The 19,101-nt window shown below is 38.5% G+C and overlaps 1 protein-coding gene across 1 annotated transcript in view; it reads right to left on the bottom strand.

The window, feature by feature from the left end:
• The window catches only part of LOC139130061 (uncharacterized), a 44,209-nt gene extending 26,068 nt beyond the window's left edge, over nucleotides 1-18,141 (bottom strand). Inside the window, exons 1-8 of the mRNA XM_070695782.1 lie at nucleotides 17,986-18,141; nucleotides 16,253-16,408; nucleotides 12,253-12,420; nucleotides 10,976-11,245; nucleotides 9,882-10,205; nucleotides 9,397-9,588; nucleotides 8,455-8,637; nucleotides 7,867-7,914 (exon numbers count right to left, since the gene is read on the bottom strand). Of these exons, the coding sequence (XP_070551883.1) occupies nucleotides 7,867-7,914; nucleotides 8,455-8,637; nucleotides 9,397-9,588; nucleotides 9,882-10,205; nucleotides 10,976-11,245; nucleotides 12,253-12,420; nucleotides 16,253-16,408; nucleotides 17,986-18,061 (1,417 nt within the window). The 5' untranslated portion in view covers nucleotides 18,062-18,141. The remainder of the gene's footprint in view (nucleotides 1-7,866; nucleotides 7,915-8,454; nucleotides 8,638-9,396; nucleotides 9,589-9,881; nucleotides 10,206-10,975; nucleotides 11,246-12,252; nucleotides 12,421-16,252; nucleotides 16,409-17,985) is intronic.
• Between the last annotated feature and the right edge of the window lie 960 nt (nucleotides 18,142-19,101).

Genomic DNA, 19,101 nt, shown 5'->3' with positions numbered 1-19,101 from the left:
ATTTCCTGATCAATTGTGTCGAACGCCGCTGATAGATCTAACATGATGAGAATCACATCATGTTTATTATTCAAGGCAAGCATTATGTCATTGTGAACACGGAGGAGAGCAGTTTCTGTGCTATGGTTAGCACGGTAAGCGCTTTGAAACTTTGTGAAAAGACTAAATCAAGTGAGGTGCTGGTTCAATTGCTGAACAACAGCCCGCTCGAGGACTTTCGATAAGAAAGGGAGGTTTGAAACCGGCCTGTACTTCTTCAGAATGTTCTGATCAAGATCTACTTTCTTTAACAATGGACGAATTATCGCTGACGTAAAATGACTCGGAACGATGCCAGTTGTGAACGAATTGTTGAATAGATCCGCAAGGAAAGGTGCCAAGATGTGTACACATTTATTCAACACTCCATGCGGCAGAATGTCGAGTTCACAAGATTTGGGCCGACTCGCAGCGATTTCGAAGCTGTTATCCAATTGTTGGTTGGCAGAATCGTACCGTTATAATGAAATAATACAAATAAACTCCCTAAGTTGCTGTTAATAGTGACAATCGACCAATCAGATATAACCTTGCAAACACGCTGCGAGTCAGCCGCAAGATTTCGGTGATGACTGTTTCACTAACGCAATTATATCCCCAGGTGACACCGGGTCAAATTTAGCTAAAGTATGGGTCGGTATTACATTGTGTACATCAATCTCACAGCTGTGCGGTTGTAGACCAATCCTGTCACGAAGTTGCGACACCTTGTTTTCAAAATAATTCATGAATGCTGATGGATCTCTTTCATTGCTGAACCGGGGCTTATACACGGACGAGTACAGTATCCCTAAACTAAAATATTCATGGACTACCAGTTATTGTCACTGGGCTACCAACTTCAAAAAATGGTAGCCCAAGTGGACTACCAGGGTAAAAAGTTAATTTCGAGCCCTGCATAGTTACGTTTTGATGTGTAAATATAAATGTTTAAATTTCGAACACTGCTAGTGCCTGAATAAGCTGCAATACCTCTAACCTTTGGGTTGCCCGATGTGTTTTGACGGCCGCATGTATACCCTTCGCTGTTACGTCTCAGCATGTTTGAAACACAGCCCAGTTGTTCAAGTTGTTCGTCGAACTTGTTTACATTAAAATAATGTTACATGTACATCGTACAATCCGAATTGGTAGTGTAGATTTATTGAACGGCTCATCGTATTTTGTAGTCAGTTTTTATTCCATCCATCGAGTGCGGAAGTGAAATTACGCATGCATACAGCCATTACGCAATTTTAGCACACTATTAAATGCGTATGCCGCACATGTATACATCTGCAGGTCAATCTTCAATATCTTACACAGGTGCAAAAATATAGAACATATTGTTGATTTTTGTTAAAAATCAAACTTCTAGGTGTAAGTTCACAAAAGCCATCTTTTATGAGAATGTCTTGCTCTATGTTAATGTGCTTAAGTACGAAGGTATAACGAATTCTAGCTGTAATCATCTAACTTTGTGGGATTTTTTACTGTCACAGTTACCATCTTCTCTTCACAAAATTACATGTATATACATCAATACATGTTTCAATACAATGTACATATAAGTTAACAGGCTAGGCTCGACTAGCACAAAACTATATTCGTAGCTTCTTATTGTCAATGTATTCTGCGGAATTTGAATTGTATTATATTTCTTGAATATTAAATAATGCAATAAAATAATGATGAAGATGATGACGATGATGACGACGATGATGATGATGATGATGATGATGATTGACTTGTCGCCTGAAAAACCAACGTGTCGGTTTTCCACGCGGCGTCGCCTGACCTCATCGGACGACGCGACGATATCATACAAACGAGGCAGCTCCAAGGGCAACTCGAATTGCCTACCGCGTTGCTCGTCGCGTTGCCTAACGAGGTGCCTCGTGTAACTCGACCATGCGACTGTTAGGTAGCCGTCATTATTTACGGTCTGGCGGGGGTGGGGTGGGGTGGGTTGGGGTAATTTCATCGGAAACTCCGAAATTTCGAGTACCCCTTGCAAACCATGATGAATTTGAGTAACCCCCCTCTCTAACTCAGAAATTTTGACTGACCCCCCCCCTCATAGAAGAGCTAAATACCAATACACGTACTTGTAAAATTTACAAAAATACAGCGATAGTAAAGACCTTTCAAATCCTGATGTACCCTGCTTTATTATTATCGGTTATCTAATGACGGTTGAAAAAGGTGAAACAAACTAAATGAAATTCAAAGTGACAACAAAATATAGATATTAAAGCTCACGCTATAACCAGTATCTAACCACATAGTACTGTTTAATTTGGATGAGTATCATGACTGGGTTTTCACTAGGATATATGACTGGGCAGAGTTTGAAAGTAAAAGGGGAATAACATGTGCGAGGCTGAGGGGGAAGTGTCAGAGGGGATATTCACGATCTTGCGTGGAAAATTTTGAGAAATTGATTTGTTTAATGGTGCAGCCTGGTGCAATCTGAAAGCCTCAAAGGTGTTTTTTTAATTTGTTTTGAATTAGTAAACTGTTAGAACGCCCTAAGGGGAGAGCACGGGAGGGGTGTCCCCCTCTCGCGTCGAAAATTTTGAGAAATTGATGGTGCAACATGGTGCAATTTGAGAGGTGTTTCAATTTATTTTGCTTAAAAAATTAGGTAACCCCCTTCTTCCTCTCCACATTTTGAGCAACCCCCTTGAAGTTTTCAATTTTTGAGTTACTCCCTCACATGCTTACGATCCCCAGGCCGTAAATAATGACGGCTCCCTTAGGTGTACTAGTCCCAGATGGCCTGAAAGTTCTTATAAGGTTCGAATTCCGTGGTGCATTGCGCACAGTGAACGTTCATAATTATAATAAAGTCAATTAAAGGTTTCACCCTGACAGATATTTTCGTTGCCGAATTATGAAATACAACATTCATTTTGAGTTTCATTGATATATGCCAGTCTTGTACGCCAATACGTTGTACAACATAAAATCTCACAATTTGGTTGTTCACTGTACATATACCTACAGAGTTTGACACGACCAAGGAAATGCTCTATGGGATGACCGGGAATAGGCGTAGATCTCTTGCGTGGATCGCTCCGGATCACTGTTGTTTCTACCAAGAGTATAATCAATATTTTGGTCAAGAGCACCAGCCTGAGGGCATGTGTTGTTATCTTTATTGCACCGAAAATTTGAAATCATCACAAAATACAGTATTTGTACTGTGTGTATGTGCGCTACCAATGGCGTTCGGACGGCTTGCCGGCAAGAGGGCAATAGCAATTCAAACCACGTTATATCACAGTTTTTTGGAATGTCACGTTGCAGAGTTGCATCCAATCACGAGATCAGTACTGTAGTTGAGGTGTAATATTATTATAGCTTTGTCAATACCAGTGAATTTTGTGACCTCATACCCTCAGATACATACTGATAATGTATCCAATCATCCATCATTGCTATCAAAGATGTTTTGTACATCTTCAAAGTCAGTGACATCTCAAAAACTATAAAATAACAGCATTAATATATCCCCGTCCTCCCACAATTGACTCATCAAGCAAACTTTGCGCTCCATCATGTACTCGGCCCCGCCTTGTTGTGCAAATTTTGCTTTCGTCCATTATAAGCTGGGAGGGGTACATTATTGCTTAGATAAATAGACGATCTGCTATATTGTTTTAAAAAAATTAATAAATGACAATACAAACCACCCATTCACATTTAGCTTATCTTTTCAATCTTTAGCCACAAAGTGGACACTGTAAAGAAAAATTCTGTAAGTTTACGTTGCCGCAAGAAGGACAATTCAAAACTGGTGTCACACTTTTATTTAAAACAGCTCTGAAATGTAATACATGCGTAATAAATTCTATAGGAGTCGGCATGCCGTCGCAATGAACGGAATGTAAAGCGTTGTGTCTATTATGGGTTACAATTTGTGATAAGTCTTAAGCTATGTAGGAACTAATGTCGGCTCCCAGCCCGCACCATGTGTTGTAAAGGATACCGCTTATATAGTCACATTCATGATGGAAAATATGTTGCCAAATGCGCTCTACCCTTACTCTATCCTAGACTACCTTGGATCCTTAGGGCTACTGTTGTTTCACATAAAAATTTGCACGGACAAAATGTCGGCTACACGTCGGCTACCCTCAACTGCCTTGTGTCTTGTGGGCTATCGATTTTGAGCATATTCTGCATGGGAAAATATGTCCGCTACCCTCCGCTACCTTGTCTCCTATGGGCTACCGATTTTGACTCCTCCAAACAATCTTTTAGTAACAATAAAGTCTGAAATTTGTCCGCTACCCGTCGCTACCCTCCGCTACCTTGTGTTCTATGGGCTACCGATTTTGAGCATATTCTGGATGGGAAAAATGTCCGCTACCTTGTGTTCTATGGGCTACCGATTTTGAGCATATTCTGGATGGGGAAAATGTCCGCTACCCTCCGCTACCTTGTCTCCTATGGGCTACCGATTTTGAGCATATTCTGGATGGGGAAAATGTCCGCTACCCTCCGCTACCTTGTCTCCTATGGGCTACCGATTTTGACTCCTCCAAACAATCTTTTAGTAACAATAAAGTCTGAAATATGTCCGCTACCCGTCGCTACCCTCCGCTACCTTGTGTTCTATGGGCTACCGATTTTGAGCATATTCTGGATGGGGAAAAATGTCCGCTACCCTCCGCTACCTTGTGTTCTATGGGCTACCGATTTTGAGCATATTCTGGATGGGAAAATGTCCGCTACCCTCCGCTACCTTGTCTCCTATGGGCTACCGATTTTGACTCCTCCAAACAATCTTTTAGTAACAATAAAGTCTGAAATATGTCCGCTACCCGTCGCTACCCTCCGCTACCTTGTGTCTATGGGCTACCGATTTTAAGTATATTCTGGATGGGAAAAATGTCCGCTACCTTGTGTTCTCCTTGGGCTACCGATTTTGAGCATATTCTGGATGGGAAAAAGGTCCGCTACCTTGTCTCCTATGGGCTACCGATTTTGACTCCTCCAAACAATCTTTTAGTAACAATAAAGTCTGAAATTTGTCCGCTACCCGTCGCTACCCTCCGCTACCTTGTGTTCTATGGGCTACCGATTTTGAGCATATTCTGGATGGGAAAAATGTCCGCTACCCTCCGCTACCTTGTCTCCTATGGGCTACCGATTTTGAGCATATTCTGGATGGGAAAATGTCCGCTACCCTCCGCTACCTTGTCTCCTATGGGCTACCGATTTTGAGCATATTCTGGATGGGGAAAAGGTCCGCTACCCTCCGCTACCTTGTCTCCTATGGGCTACCGATTTTGATTCCTCCAAACAATCTTTTAGAGAAAATAAAGTCTGAAACTTGTCCGCTACCCGTCGCTACCCTCCGCTACCTTGTGTTCTATGGGCTACCGATTTTGAGCATATTCTGGATGGGGAAAAATGTCCGCTACCCTCCGCTACCTTGTGTTCTATGGGCTACCGATTTTGAGCATATTCTGGATGGGAAAATGTCCGCTACCCTCCGCTACCTTGTCTCCTATGGGCTACCGATTTTGACTCCTCCAAACAATCTTTTAGAGAAAATAAAGTCTGAAACTTGTCCGCTACCCGTCGCTACCCTCCGCTACCTTGTGTTCTATGGGCTACCGATTTTGAGCATATTCTGGATGGGGAAAAATGTCCGCTACCCTCCGCTACCTTGTCTTCTATGGCTACCGATTTTGAGCATATTCTGGATGGGAAAAATGTCCGCTACCCTCCGCTACCTCGTCTCCTATGGGCTACCGATTTTGACTCCTCCAAACAATCTTTTAGAGAAAATAATGTCTGAAACTTGTCCGCTACCCGTCGCTACCCTCCGCTACCTTGTGTTCTATGGGCTACCGATTTTGAGCATATTCTGGATGGGAAAAATGTCCGCTACCCTCCGCTACCTTGTCTCCTATGGGCTACCGATTTTGAGCATATTCTGGATGGGAAAAATGTCCGCTACCCTCCGCTACCTCGTCTCCTATGGGCTACCGATTTTGACTCCTCCAAACAATCTTTTAGTAACAATAAAGTCTGAAATATGTCCGCTACCCGTCGCTACCCTCCGCTACCTTGTGTTCTATGGGCTACCGATTTTGAGCATATTCTGGATGAGAAAAATGTCCGCTACCTTGTGTTCTATGGGCTACCGATTTTGAGCATATTCTGGATGGGGAAAATGTCCGCTACCCTCCGCTACCTTGTCTCCTATGGGCTACCGATTTTGAGCATATTCTGGATGGGAAAAATGCGCTACCCGCTACCTTGTCTCCTATGGGCTACCGATTTTGACTCCTCCAAACAATCTTTTAGTAACAATAAAGTCTGAAATATGTCCGCTACCCGTCGCTACCCTCCGCTACCTTGTGTTCTATGGGCTACCGATTTTGAGCATATTCTGGATGGGGAAATATTGTCCGCTACCCTCCGCTACCTTGTGTTCTATGGGCTACCGATTTTGAGCATATTCTGGATGGGAAAAATGTCCGCTACCCTCCGCTACCTTGTCTCCTATGGGCTACCGATTTTGACTCCTCCAAACAATCTTTTAGAGAAAATAAAGTCTGAAACTTGTCCGCTACCCGTCGCTACCCTCCGCTACCTTGTGTTCTATGGGCTACCGATTTTGAGCATATTCTGGATGGGGAAAAATGTCCGCTACCCTCCGCTACCTTGTCTCCTATGGGCTACCGATTTTGAGCATATTCTGGATGGGAAAAATGTCCGCTACCCTCCGCTACCTTGTCTCCTATGGGCTACCGATTTTGACTCCTCCAAACAATCTTTTAGAGAAAATAAAGTCTGAAACTTGTCCGCTACCCGTCGCTACCCTCTGCTACCTTGTGTTCTATGGGCTACCGATTTTGAGCATATTCTGGAATGGGAAAAAATGTCCGCTACCTCATAATGCTCAATAAATCTGTAAATGTAATTATATTATTTTAAAAATTTTGGGCAAAGTTGCGATCGTTTAGGAAAAATAAAAAAAAAACGATTTAAGATTTCTTACTTGTACTAATTTGAATCTCCAGTCAACCAAAAGCATCCCTTTAATTTATTCGTCGTAACCGACACCAATTTATTTGATTACAAACGCTGCAAATTTCATTTTACAGGTTTTATAGACACTTTGAAAGTAGGTGCTCATTTATAAAAAAGTTCCGGCTGTCATTAATGTCAAGTGTAAGATAGAGAAAAAAGTCCGGCTTTTCTATTATGTAATACAATCAAAACTTGTACCAGCGTACTAATACATCATTACGGCTAGAAATCTATTTATTTCAAGATTATTTGGTTTCCGCTACCCCCGATACCGATCGATACGTAGCGGAGACCTCGGCGAAAAAAAAATTGTGCCCCGAATCCTGCATTGTATACCTCAACCACGGTCCCTCTATGGACCGTTGTCCAATGAGTGATTTACTTCAATGCCTCGCACGTCTTTTTAGACCTTGTTACCTAGATACAGTCATAAAAAGAAGCACGTGACAGTACAGTTGAGTTTGTAACGCGATTTAATAAGCGGACTGTCAGGGACCTTTTTAATCAACACAATGCAGGTATAGAAGTAGCCCTAAAGTGAAGCTACATTCAAAATCAGAGTCAATTATTTCCATTCGAATTGTTAAAAAGCCAACCAAGCACTCGGAAATCGAATCGCATATCAATGACTGACCATCTTGGCTATCAATTTCTCGTTTTATAAATCCCCATGCCTAAGTCAGTCAGACCACGCCCCCTACGGGACTGTGTTCAGACGAAAATCATAGAGTCAGGTACTTCCTACGTCATCAATGCCATCGGTTTACTGTTTTAAATCGAACTGATACTTACCGATTCCAAAAACAGATCCAGGCTGGGATAATTTTGAGGTATGTAAATCTAATTTAAAAGAAAACTATTTAAGTTTGTAGAAGATGACGGCTACGTGCTGTCTTATGGCTTGGAGCAGCTGCGGTTGCCGAAGCATTTGATATTTGTAGAAACACGCAGAGAATCAGACAAATAAATTGACTAACATCATATAATCGTTTGATAAATTTGAAACGTTAGTTCGTGCCTCTTAAAATTACTTTAAAATTCTAAAACATGACAGAAATTAAAGTTTATTAGGTGCCCAAAAATTGTGTCTTTTTCGACTTATTACGGACTTCATTGACACGTTTACTATTGTACACACGTCCAGCATACTAAAGACACATTTTCATCGACAAGTTATGTTCTGGAAACGTGTATCAAACACATATCCCTGCACGAAGATGGTATCTTCTCGGTCAATAAGTCATCAAGATCAAGCGTGGAATTGATCCTAAAATTTTGTAGTGGGCTATTGCCCTGTTATATGCATTCAATTTAATACAGACAGAAAGCGCTATAAAAATAAAACACCTTTCTCTCTTCATGACAAAACCAACAACTCACGGTTTTCGACGCAAAACGGTTTTGATGTCCAGTTTCCAGAATCGGTACAAGTAATTACGTCACTTCCTTCGATATGGTATCCTTCATGGCATGCATATCTCACTGAACTGTTGTACGTGAAACTAATGTCTACTTCATCTATCTCTGCGTCATCGACGTTGCCGGGGTTCCCGCAATCTATAACTGTATATTATCACAATAATAAATGTATGTCTTCAAATAATAGCATGAATGTTATTTGCTGGCTTTATCTCACAGCTAAATTTTTCATTTGGCGTGTTTTGAAGGACACACTTGATAGCCATTATACTTCAGACAATCTACTACATGAAGTCAAACATATTGCAATAGAATTATAGGCTCATTTAACATGATTGGAACTAATGTGGGATGATTGGATCTTCATATTTTTCAAATTTATCAAAATTGTTAAGTGTTCTATAGCTGAATGTTGCAATTTTACACTTTACTCATAAAAACAAATGTGTAACTTAAAAAGAAAAGCAGATGAGCTTACATTTGCAGATTAAATCGACACTACTTCAACATCCAATAATATCCCAAATTAGTTCTAATCGAATCGTGTTATTTGGTAGTACATGCTAAAAGTAGAGAAAGTCAAATGATAAGACTTTTTTCAACTTTTCTATTTTAACGTGTTGTTGCATAGTAAGCCATATAAATCCAATAGATAATACACTTCCAAGGACCTAATCAGTGTTGAATTCATACTCCATTACGTACATTCATAACGTATTGCAAAGTGGAATATCTTTAATGTTGATTAATTATACCAAGTTACTGGCAAACATGAAACAAGACTAAAGTGAGAAAGCGAATACTGGAATCAATGAGTTTTCAAATTCAACCTAATCTATACCACTTAAATGCGCTAGAAAAGTTAACCGAGTCCTAAACTAGACAAGTATGATTTGCTAATACCTGCACACTCTGGTATTGTGTCGTTCCACTTCCCGTTTTCCAGGCATTCTATACTTCGATGAACACTATCTAGCATGTAACCTTCCTTGCAGGAGATCGACAAAATATCCCCTTGAAAATATGGACAAAACCTTTCAAACGTCATGCTGTGGTCGGTCAGGTTGAGCGGTGGTTGACAATCAGGGACTGATTCTGATTAAAGAAATAGGGAGGTAGATCCTGAATAATTTGGGTATTTAGTCTTTCGCTCAAAGGTTGACGGCCAAGGGTATTCTACATATTTTGAAAATCTCCCTCTTTTGATGCTGTAACGATGATATGTGTTTGCAATTTGGGAACAACTGTATTATACATTGTTAAATGATAATTTATAGTAATCCAATTAGATAAGTTTAGTCATGAGCATGTTATCAAATTATACAAAAGAGACAGGGTGCTTCTTAAGTTTGAAGTGTTAACGACTTTCAGATCAAATTTAAAGGTACCTCTAAACTTCACGATGAACGACCCTTTCTCAAAGTTATTTCTTCTTTGAGAAAGAAAAGAAAGCTGTAATTTGCTGGAACAAAAATAAGCTGGTGCTTTCAGGATATCAACATAATGCCATCCTCCATCGAAGAAAGATACTTCCAGTTCATCGTTTCTTCCAATATTCAAAAAAGTAAATTCGGTTCCTAACACTCCATCTGTCGAAGTCTCTAGTGTCCATGAGCATGATTCATTGGGTGAATAGGACCCAGGAAATCCAGGTGAGTAGATGGTTGTTGTTTCATTCAGGTACACGTGACCTCCACAGGCACCAATCGATACTGAAAATTGGAATAAGTGTTTTATAATGACTGTAAAGTCCAAAGTATGTTAGTTCTCGTACTCGCTTGCAACTTGACAGAAACTGTGCATTCTACTAATTGCCTACAACAATTCATATCAAGAAAATATGTAGTTATGTTGTTTTTTCACGTGTCTGGATAACTGTCAAGTTGGTGATTACTTTTCGAATACAGATTGAAATAGTTCACGTTAAATATCAAAGTGAAGATGAAGTTTCCAGATTCACCACATTGTATTAGTACTTTCATAATGTTATGCTTGGAGCCCCGACAATCGATTGAAGAGAAACGACAGGAAAAAGACGAATACACACAACGGACTTGTGATGGCGTATTTAACTGTGAAATTGCCATTTTAATTTAATATCCTGTCAAATAGGCAATTCTTGTGGATCAAGGACTATATCTGACTTGTGAATTACAATCTCGAATGAATCTTTTGCTTCTACACATGAGCGTATTGTGAAAAAAACGAAGATAGCAAATTATCAAAATGAAATATAGACACATAATGAATTTCAGCGAATAGAAAATAGTTAAATAAACAAACCAAAAGTAAACCAAACCAAACAATAAATGGTCAGACAATAACAACTGCTTCATGATCTCACGTATTGGTCTTCAATATTGTTAAGACTGTCTTATGTTCCTGGATATTATCGTAATAATTGTCAATTTTATAACATTCCTGATAAAAGGAAGTTCAAGAGATATGTATGAAATATAAACCTTTCCTTATTGATACCCACTTGAATAAATATCGTATCTATCCCAAGATCCACACATTTGAGCGTTGTCACCAGAGCATTGCATTGAGATGCCAAAGCCTTTCCTTTCAAAGTTTGATAAATCAGATATACAGTAACACAAATCACCACTACGCAAGCCAATGTATCGATACGTTTCACGTTGATTGCGGCAATATTCCAAGCACGCCTGGATTGTCAGCTGATCACTGGTAAGATTAGGCACTAGTTTCGATAAGTCATGATAATTATAGCGACCAAGATAGCCATCATCTAGGGTAGGAAAAAATATAATACATAGACACACAGACACAGAGGTAGACACAAAGACACAGGCACACGAATATACAACGCAATCACCTGCAATCATCAGATAGGTTTATTTATTACTGAATCATATTTTCTTTGGGAGCTCACATAAATACATCAAGGTGGGCCAAACCATTTCTAGTGATTGGTTGGGATGAAGTTTGATACGTAAAGTGCGTTTTCGTGTGGATATTTGGAGACTAACAGAGGGCGTTTGCTAAACAGGTTTGACTTATCTTCATCAGACAAAGACTGCTTTTCCTAGACACTTTGGAGTAACTGCACACTTTTGATTAAATCGACCACGATATATCAAATGGGTTGTTTTCTATCTGATTAGTATTTCCTGAAGAATTCAAAATTACAAAAGGTTCATAACAGAAATTCGGTGAAATTGAGCTACAGCTGCTAGCAGAGTACGGCCAGTCATCAAATCACTCGGAAAGAGAAATCGGGCGCGGAGAAAATACAACCATTTAAGGATATAGATGCCATAACAAATCCAATTGACCATACTCCAGGGGACTTGCCTATTTAGGGGAATATTATCCATCCAGCTATAGTCTCAGGTGCCAATGGTGACAAATAGTACAGCGGCCCAAGGGACAAGAAGTTTAAACGATGCTGTGCAAATCATATCCAATCATTCCGAAGCAAAGCTCATGCTAATAGTGCAGAATAGTACATATATACATACATACATACATACATACATACATACATACATACATACATACATACATACATACATACATACGTACATACGTACGCATGTTCGTATAGGGGAAGATAATTGGATAAACAGCATTTGACTGATTTGATAAGAATCTTAGGCACGGTCTTTTGGATTGCTTTCTATATCATATATCAATACCCTGACCAAAGGCCCTGACGACGCCCTAGTCCCAGTTCTCCTATTTCTTTGGAATTTCCGTTTTGATTCATTGACTTATAAATTTCTCATAACGTACAGAAACATCTCACTATTGCTGCAGTTGTGTCCTCAGGTTTTTCTCCAATAACATAGTCACAGTCAACGAGGGATAATTTGTTTTCGCACACGATGTTTTTAATACGTCGCCTCGTATCTCCCCTCAGACCATCTGGTTCTCCTCCAGTCCACATTGCTCCTGGGAATCCTGTACTTGTTTAAAAAATGTTCCGCATTGAACTGAGTATGATGTGCAAAATGCAGTAAAAAATACATGGATTTAAAGTTTGCCTTTTGACGTAAAAACAATGTTTTTGTGATTTACCGAGAATCATAGAATCTTGATGACATCAACAAACTTGAGATCTTTAATACGGAGGAGAGAGGCTAAAGAAATTCATGGTGGATTTGGAAATTCTTTGGGTAGTAGAGGGGGTACTTGACGATTCTTCTCTTGGTGTAAGTGGGATCTGAAAATATTTTGTGTCCCTTTCTTTACATATCTAGATTCAATAATTTGATAGATAATGAAAATGAATGTAATTTTTATATCACCCAACAGTTTTAATATTAGTAATGATTAAACAAAATCTGACACAGTTTATCACATTTCATAACTTTTATTTCGAATGCATGAATGACTTTGAATTTTCATAATTAAAACAACAAGTAGACCTTGTAACGGGACAGGAGATGAAATTGTTGATAATTTTTTTCAATATTTCTATGCGATGTATAAAATAATGTTTCATGTAATCCCTCTACAGTATGCTGGAACACACAATTCATCTTGTCAACAAAGCGAGTATATGAAAACAGTATTGTTGATAATAAATGAATCAGAATTAGAGACCAGACTGAAAGTCATTTGTCAATTACACAAATGCACAATGCACACACATACGCAGGCTGTGTTGGTGAGCTGAATAACAGACAGGGCAACAATGATATGGCGAGTAGAACAAAGAATGCAGTTAAATTCATAAACTGAACAAAAATAATGTCAAAATTATCAAAGTTAATACAGCTACAGCCCTGATACTGTCTACCCGGACTGTAAATACCAGCCGGGACAGTCACAGTGACCGTGACAGTGACAGTGATAGTGACAGTGACAGTGACAGTGATGGTGACAGTGACGGTGACAGTGACAGTGACAGTGACAGTGGTAGTGACAGTGACGGTGATGGTGACAGTGACGGTGACGGTGATGGTGATGGTGACAGTGACGGTGACGGTGATGGTGATAGTGACAGTAACGGTGACAGTGACGGTGACAGTGACGGTGACAGTTACGGTGACAGTGGCAGTGACAGTATACACATATTGACTGGCCATTAGGGCAACAGCGTACGTCTGTACCCCAGGAGACTGTGAGTCCCCCCAAAAACAGACTGTTTCCCGAGGCCGAAGGCCGAGGGAGACAGTCTGTTTTTGGGGTGAATCACAGGCCCGAGGGGTTAAAGACGTATGCTGTTGCCCTCATGGCCAGTCAATATGTGTTTTATAACACATCTCGCCGCAGTCATGCATAAGAACGTACCATACACAAAACTTGTTGCATGTACTTATAGGCTGGAATGGTACGGCAAGAAATTTTAAAGTTTTTCCCGACAGGATCGCATTACTTCTGCAAAACGTTCAATGTACCTTTGATTATCGTTTTCGACCGTTTTGAGTCCTTGTTGGGAACCAGAGCATTCAGTTCTTCTTCAGAAAAAAGGATAAACCTAGAAATTTCTCGACTATCGTTTTGATCTACCGCAGACGACATATTTGTTTACATTCTGGTTCGCGAATGCACTAATGTCGTTTTTGACGTCAGTGGGCATCATCTGTCGGAACCGATGCCTGGCAGGCAACAGTTCCAACAAATTATGCCCGATGACGTCGTTTACGTGGATCAGCACAAAACAACTCATCCCACGTGACTATCGATTGGCGAATTAGAACACAGACAGGTGAGGTTTGTTATAAAACACATATTGACTGGCCATGAGGGCAACATCATACGTCTTTAACCCCTCGGGCCTGTGAGTAACCCCCAAAAACAGACTGTTTCTCTCTGTCTTTGGCCTCGGGAAACAGTCTGTCTTGGGGGTGACTCACAGTCCCTCAGGGTACAGACGTATTCTGTTGCCCTCAGTCAATATACGTATACTCTAGTGTAGTCGAAGAAGTCTCAGTGTTCGTCATATGTCACTCATTATCTCATGACAGTGAAACATACTTTTACGCAAGATCAAGCCGGAGAGCAACAATGTACCAATGTAAAACCAGGAGAATCGGCAGTTATTAATAAAAGAATGGCCAAAAAGAACCATAGGTGTATCAATGTTCACAAAATAATGTTGACTTTGGCACACAAAAAGAGTGCATCTCCTTGAATTGTTTTAAATTGTTTTAAAATCATGTTGAAATGCTTTCAAAGCTTGTTGACACAGCCTGAGTATGAATACACAGCAGTGTTATCGTATATTGACATTTCGATTTATGGCTGGACTGACGGAAATATAAGTGTACATAATACATATGTAGATTGTGTTGATAAGCTGAATACTGAAAATTTCAACAGGGTGTTAAACAAGAGATTAGGTCTATTAAAAGCAAAAACACCAAAGTTAGATGCTTGTAATATGTTTGCTTAGGAATGTATGATCGGAAAAATTAAAACTATTGTCATACTTTTGAGTTGAAAATTTTGCATTCCAGTATGTTAAAATAAATATAAAGTTAAACAAAAAATATTGGATCACCATGCTTGATTTTCTACAAACTTACAACGAATAAACACTGCTTGTCACAAAAAACACATACAACGTAACTAATCATTTCAAGTTCATGCAGAGAATGAAATGCTAACATTCTCATCATTCAATACCAAAATATTAAAACTTTGAAAGGTTTTAAGATTCGTAAAGCCTCAATAGCCGGAATGTGTAATAAACCAATCTCACATATCCCCCGTTTTCCAAGTTTTCCTTGACTAAGACCAATTAAAGAATGAAAAAGTGTATAACACTGTCATAAGTGTCGAAAGTGGCATGTAAATTCAAAGGTTTTAACATCACTTTAGATTTCCCGCCATTTTCAAAAACTAATCATGTGACAGAGAAAATAAAGATTACAACAACAAAATACTGGCCGTCGTTCGTTGTGCATTCAAGTAAATGGCACCATGCTTGTTTCTTTTATTATCACAGTGTGTATGTGCAGCCTGAGGAATTACTGCATTTTTTGAATTTTTACGCGGGGCGCCATTTTATGATTGCGGCACCCGTTTATTTTACTGGTTAAAATGCGTAGGCATGATTGAAATCAACTAGCAGTTATACTTCTATACATGTCTGTCAGTTAGCACATTTACACAAACCAACTTTGGTTTGAAAATAAAATCACGAAAATAATGCTTACAATTCGCAGCTTTTGGGGCTTTAAATTATACGAAAAAATGGTTGAATAAATGGAATTATTTATAGTTTGCTATCATTACAACTAACATTTTTAAAAAAGCTTTATTTTATGGAATATTTCAATATCATCCAGGATTGTCAAAAATCCAGACGTCTGATCCGCATGGAAGACGGTGGTTTATTCACCGGCTCGCAATCAAGTAATGCGAAAATGATACCCGCATTGCCGTAGTATGGAGAGTAAGATGTGATCAAACTTCGGCAATAGGTTTGTACACAATCTTGATACGCGTTTGGAACCAGCACACTTATGCGGAATATGAGGAAACAATGTTCTATACGTATTAACAGTACTTTAGCGAATGGACTTGTTTACAATGTATTCTGTCATATCAGATTTTACTATCGTGTCATCAGTTGGTGTTGCTATGCATTCATGACACTGACGTAGGAAAAATATGATGTGGCTCTCTTAATATACACGTCAGCCAAGGTGATGGTTGCTGAGCAAGATAAGAGTTTGACAAGGCCTGCACAATCAGTTAGTTTATGATAAATCTTACTCATCTTACCGTCAATAATATATGCGTAAACATACTTTATTTCTCTGAAGAAAATTGGTCTTACCTAACTCCTCGCAAACAATGTCTCCTGTCGTAAAAGCCCGACGGTTAACGTAACCTCCATACGAGACAGGCAGCCATTCACCGTTTGTTTTGTCATACACTTCAAGCTGACCATAGTACGGCGATTCACCGTTGACCAAGCGAACGTTTGCTGACCCTGAGTAATCCAATATATATTAATGAAATTCTATTATAGAAGTCCTCACTTTGACAGTGACAGATTTTAAGTCCAAATACCTCACCTTTTCATTATAGCTGACGAATACTTCAATATGGAGTTCAATATGGATAGATAAGTGAATATTGAGATGCATAGAAGGTAGAATATTTATTTATCTTACGTAGTATACATTTCATACCCTTAAAACTAATTGAAAAGCAAAGAATTAAGTTAACTAATTTGCTTTAGCGCCTACGTACAAGTAACGCGCATACAGTTCAATAGAGAAACTATAAAACGCCATGTCACTTTTTATACAGGAGTAACTTTGTTCCGTTAAATACACTGTATTAATACTTACTGTGATATGAAGTGGGTTTTTCTGTTAGGAATTAACAAACGATAAAACAAGCTAGTACTCGATTAAAGTGATGTAATGAATAATTACAGTATGAAATTATTTCAATAAAAACTAATTAAAGTTCTAATGCTAAGTTCGCCTGATTCGTGCATCTATATGCAACAACTTTTAATGTTATACTTTGCACATTGACTATTTAGTGAAACCAAAATTATACATTTGATATTAAAGTCCACTTTGTGTACAAATATAATAATTAAAGCAGAACACGATAGCAGTGAAAGTAATAGTCGTCATAAATCACAAAAATAAAACAATTCCTGTTATTGTGATATCGAAGTAACCATCTGTCGCGATGTCGTATCAAACAAGCAATTTCTGACTGTTGTGTTCTCTATTCAGTCAAGGAAAATCAATCGTGACAAGGGCAGGAGAAGCTGCTGTATTAGTTGGGAAATCACTGTATTTCATACAATGTTTCAGAGAGGAGTTTTAGAGGATTTGCAACGTCATTGTAAAATGCAAAAAGCTCACAGCTAAAATAAAATGCAATGTTAACATCTGGTACAAATTTTGTCAAGTGTTCTGCTTCGGTATCTACAATATGTGCACCATTATGGAAGCATGTGGTTCAAAATTGAAAGACTTTAACTTTTGCTCAAACTTTCCTTACTTAAATTTTCAACTATTCTCTTACCAAATCAAGAATAGAAATATCGGTTCATTGTACAAATTTTGGTAATAGATAAAAAATAACCTGACATTTACCGATATTTGAAATTCAAAATTGCTGCTATTCCTTTGTTAGCTCTATACTCAATAATAAGATTTTCGATTTTCGAAAAACTGAGTCAGCAAATATGTTATCTATGAGGTGATGTCGTTTTGTAATTTTGCAATTATGTTATTTTGAACGCACACATTTTAAACCTTCTAGCTTGTTTCATAACAGAGGTATAAATTTATGGTTGGATTAATTTTAAGAATCAAAAAATGGAGCGCTACTTTGACAGCATAGTCCCCCAATTCTAAGTCATGGGATTTAACCTGCCCTGTGTGAATCATGACAAATAAATCATTGTCCTTCAGATAATCACAATTCAAAATAGACTGAATTAAAGCTTAAGTATTTTCTAATTCGAAAGTTTAAAATCATGCTAAAATATTCAAAGTTATCTCGAATGAGAGTTCAAGTTTGATTTCCTACACATACCTGAGGTAATACAGACAACTCGACCTATTAACGTGACCAGAACACAGACAGGTGTTGTTGCTCGGTAAGTCATCATCTTTGAACAGCAAATCCAAAACCGCACTACAGTAAAAATGGCAAAATAGTCACGGCAATACAGCGCAAACTACATGGATGAAAATACTTCCAGTAATATGAAGGAAGCAGAATACAACTTGGTTCAGGTCACGTGATCTTAATGCTGAGCCAATAATTGTTAAGTCAGCTGAACATGTGGTGGCTCTTTCTGGAAATTGAGATTTGATTTTGTCAATAGCGTATAAGGTTTGCGATCGCATATAGTGCCAACAACATTTATAAACTGTCTATGTACCATGAAACTGAACAAACAGACGATCAGAATTGTTTCAAAGAAAGAATGTTTCGGTTGTGTAAATCTCATTATTTAAAATAGACGATGTGAATCACCGCTATTGAAGCCTTATGGCGCTCTTGAAGAATTCTTTACTCTGCCAAATTATTATATATCGACTTTGAGTTCTTAGACCTGTTCTGTTCAATACTTACACATTATATGCCCTGTATGAAATCATGGATTGTCTGACTCACCAACAAATCACCTATGATCTTCGCCACTTCGAACAAACGAATATATTTTAATGTCACCGTTTCACATTGATTCGATTTTTCTCGAGATATCATTTTATATATTATGTCATCTACAGAAATCTTGTCATTTTGAATGTTCCGAACGTTAAATCATCATTTCATTAATGCCAATTATTAAGCATCGATCAGAACAGAGCTAAGACATGAAGTGTTATTGCTTAGAATAGGGTGGTCAGGATTCTCATTGACGCCAAAAGTTAATATTTCTTGCATTCATCTCCTAGAAACTTAAAACCTTTTATTTTTATCATAAGACGTTTGAAGGCAAAAACAATAAGGCAGATTATTGATAACATAAATATATAAAGTAAGCGCAAGACAAGATTTTATGCTGAATGATATTCTCAATCAAAAATGAGTCATTATCATTGGTTTACAATATTCATTATTATACGTTGAATTAATAAATTCATATACAAAGCTTATAGAGGTGATGTTAGTTACCTCTGTTTGTCGACTAAGTGATCG

The sequence above is a fragment of the Ptychodera flava genome, chromosome 1, assembly GCF_041260155.1.
Source record: "Ptychodera flava strain L36383 chromosome 1, AS_Pfla_20210202, whole genome shotgun sequence".
Taxonomy (NCBI): domain Eukaryota; kingdom Metazoa; phylum Hemichordata; class Enteropneusta; family Ptychoderidae; genus Ptychodera; species Ptychodera flava.
The sequence above is the reverse complement of the archived record's forward strand: the minus strand, read 5'-3'. Positions and strand labels throughout refer to the sequence as shown.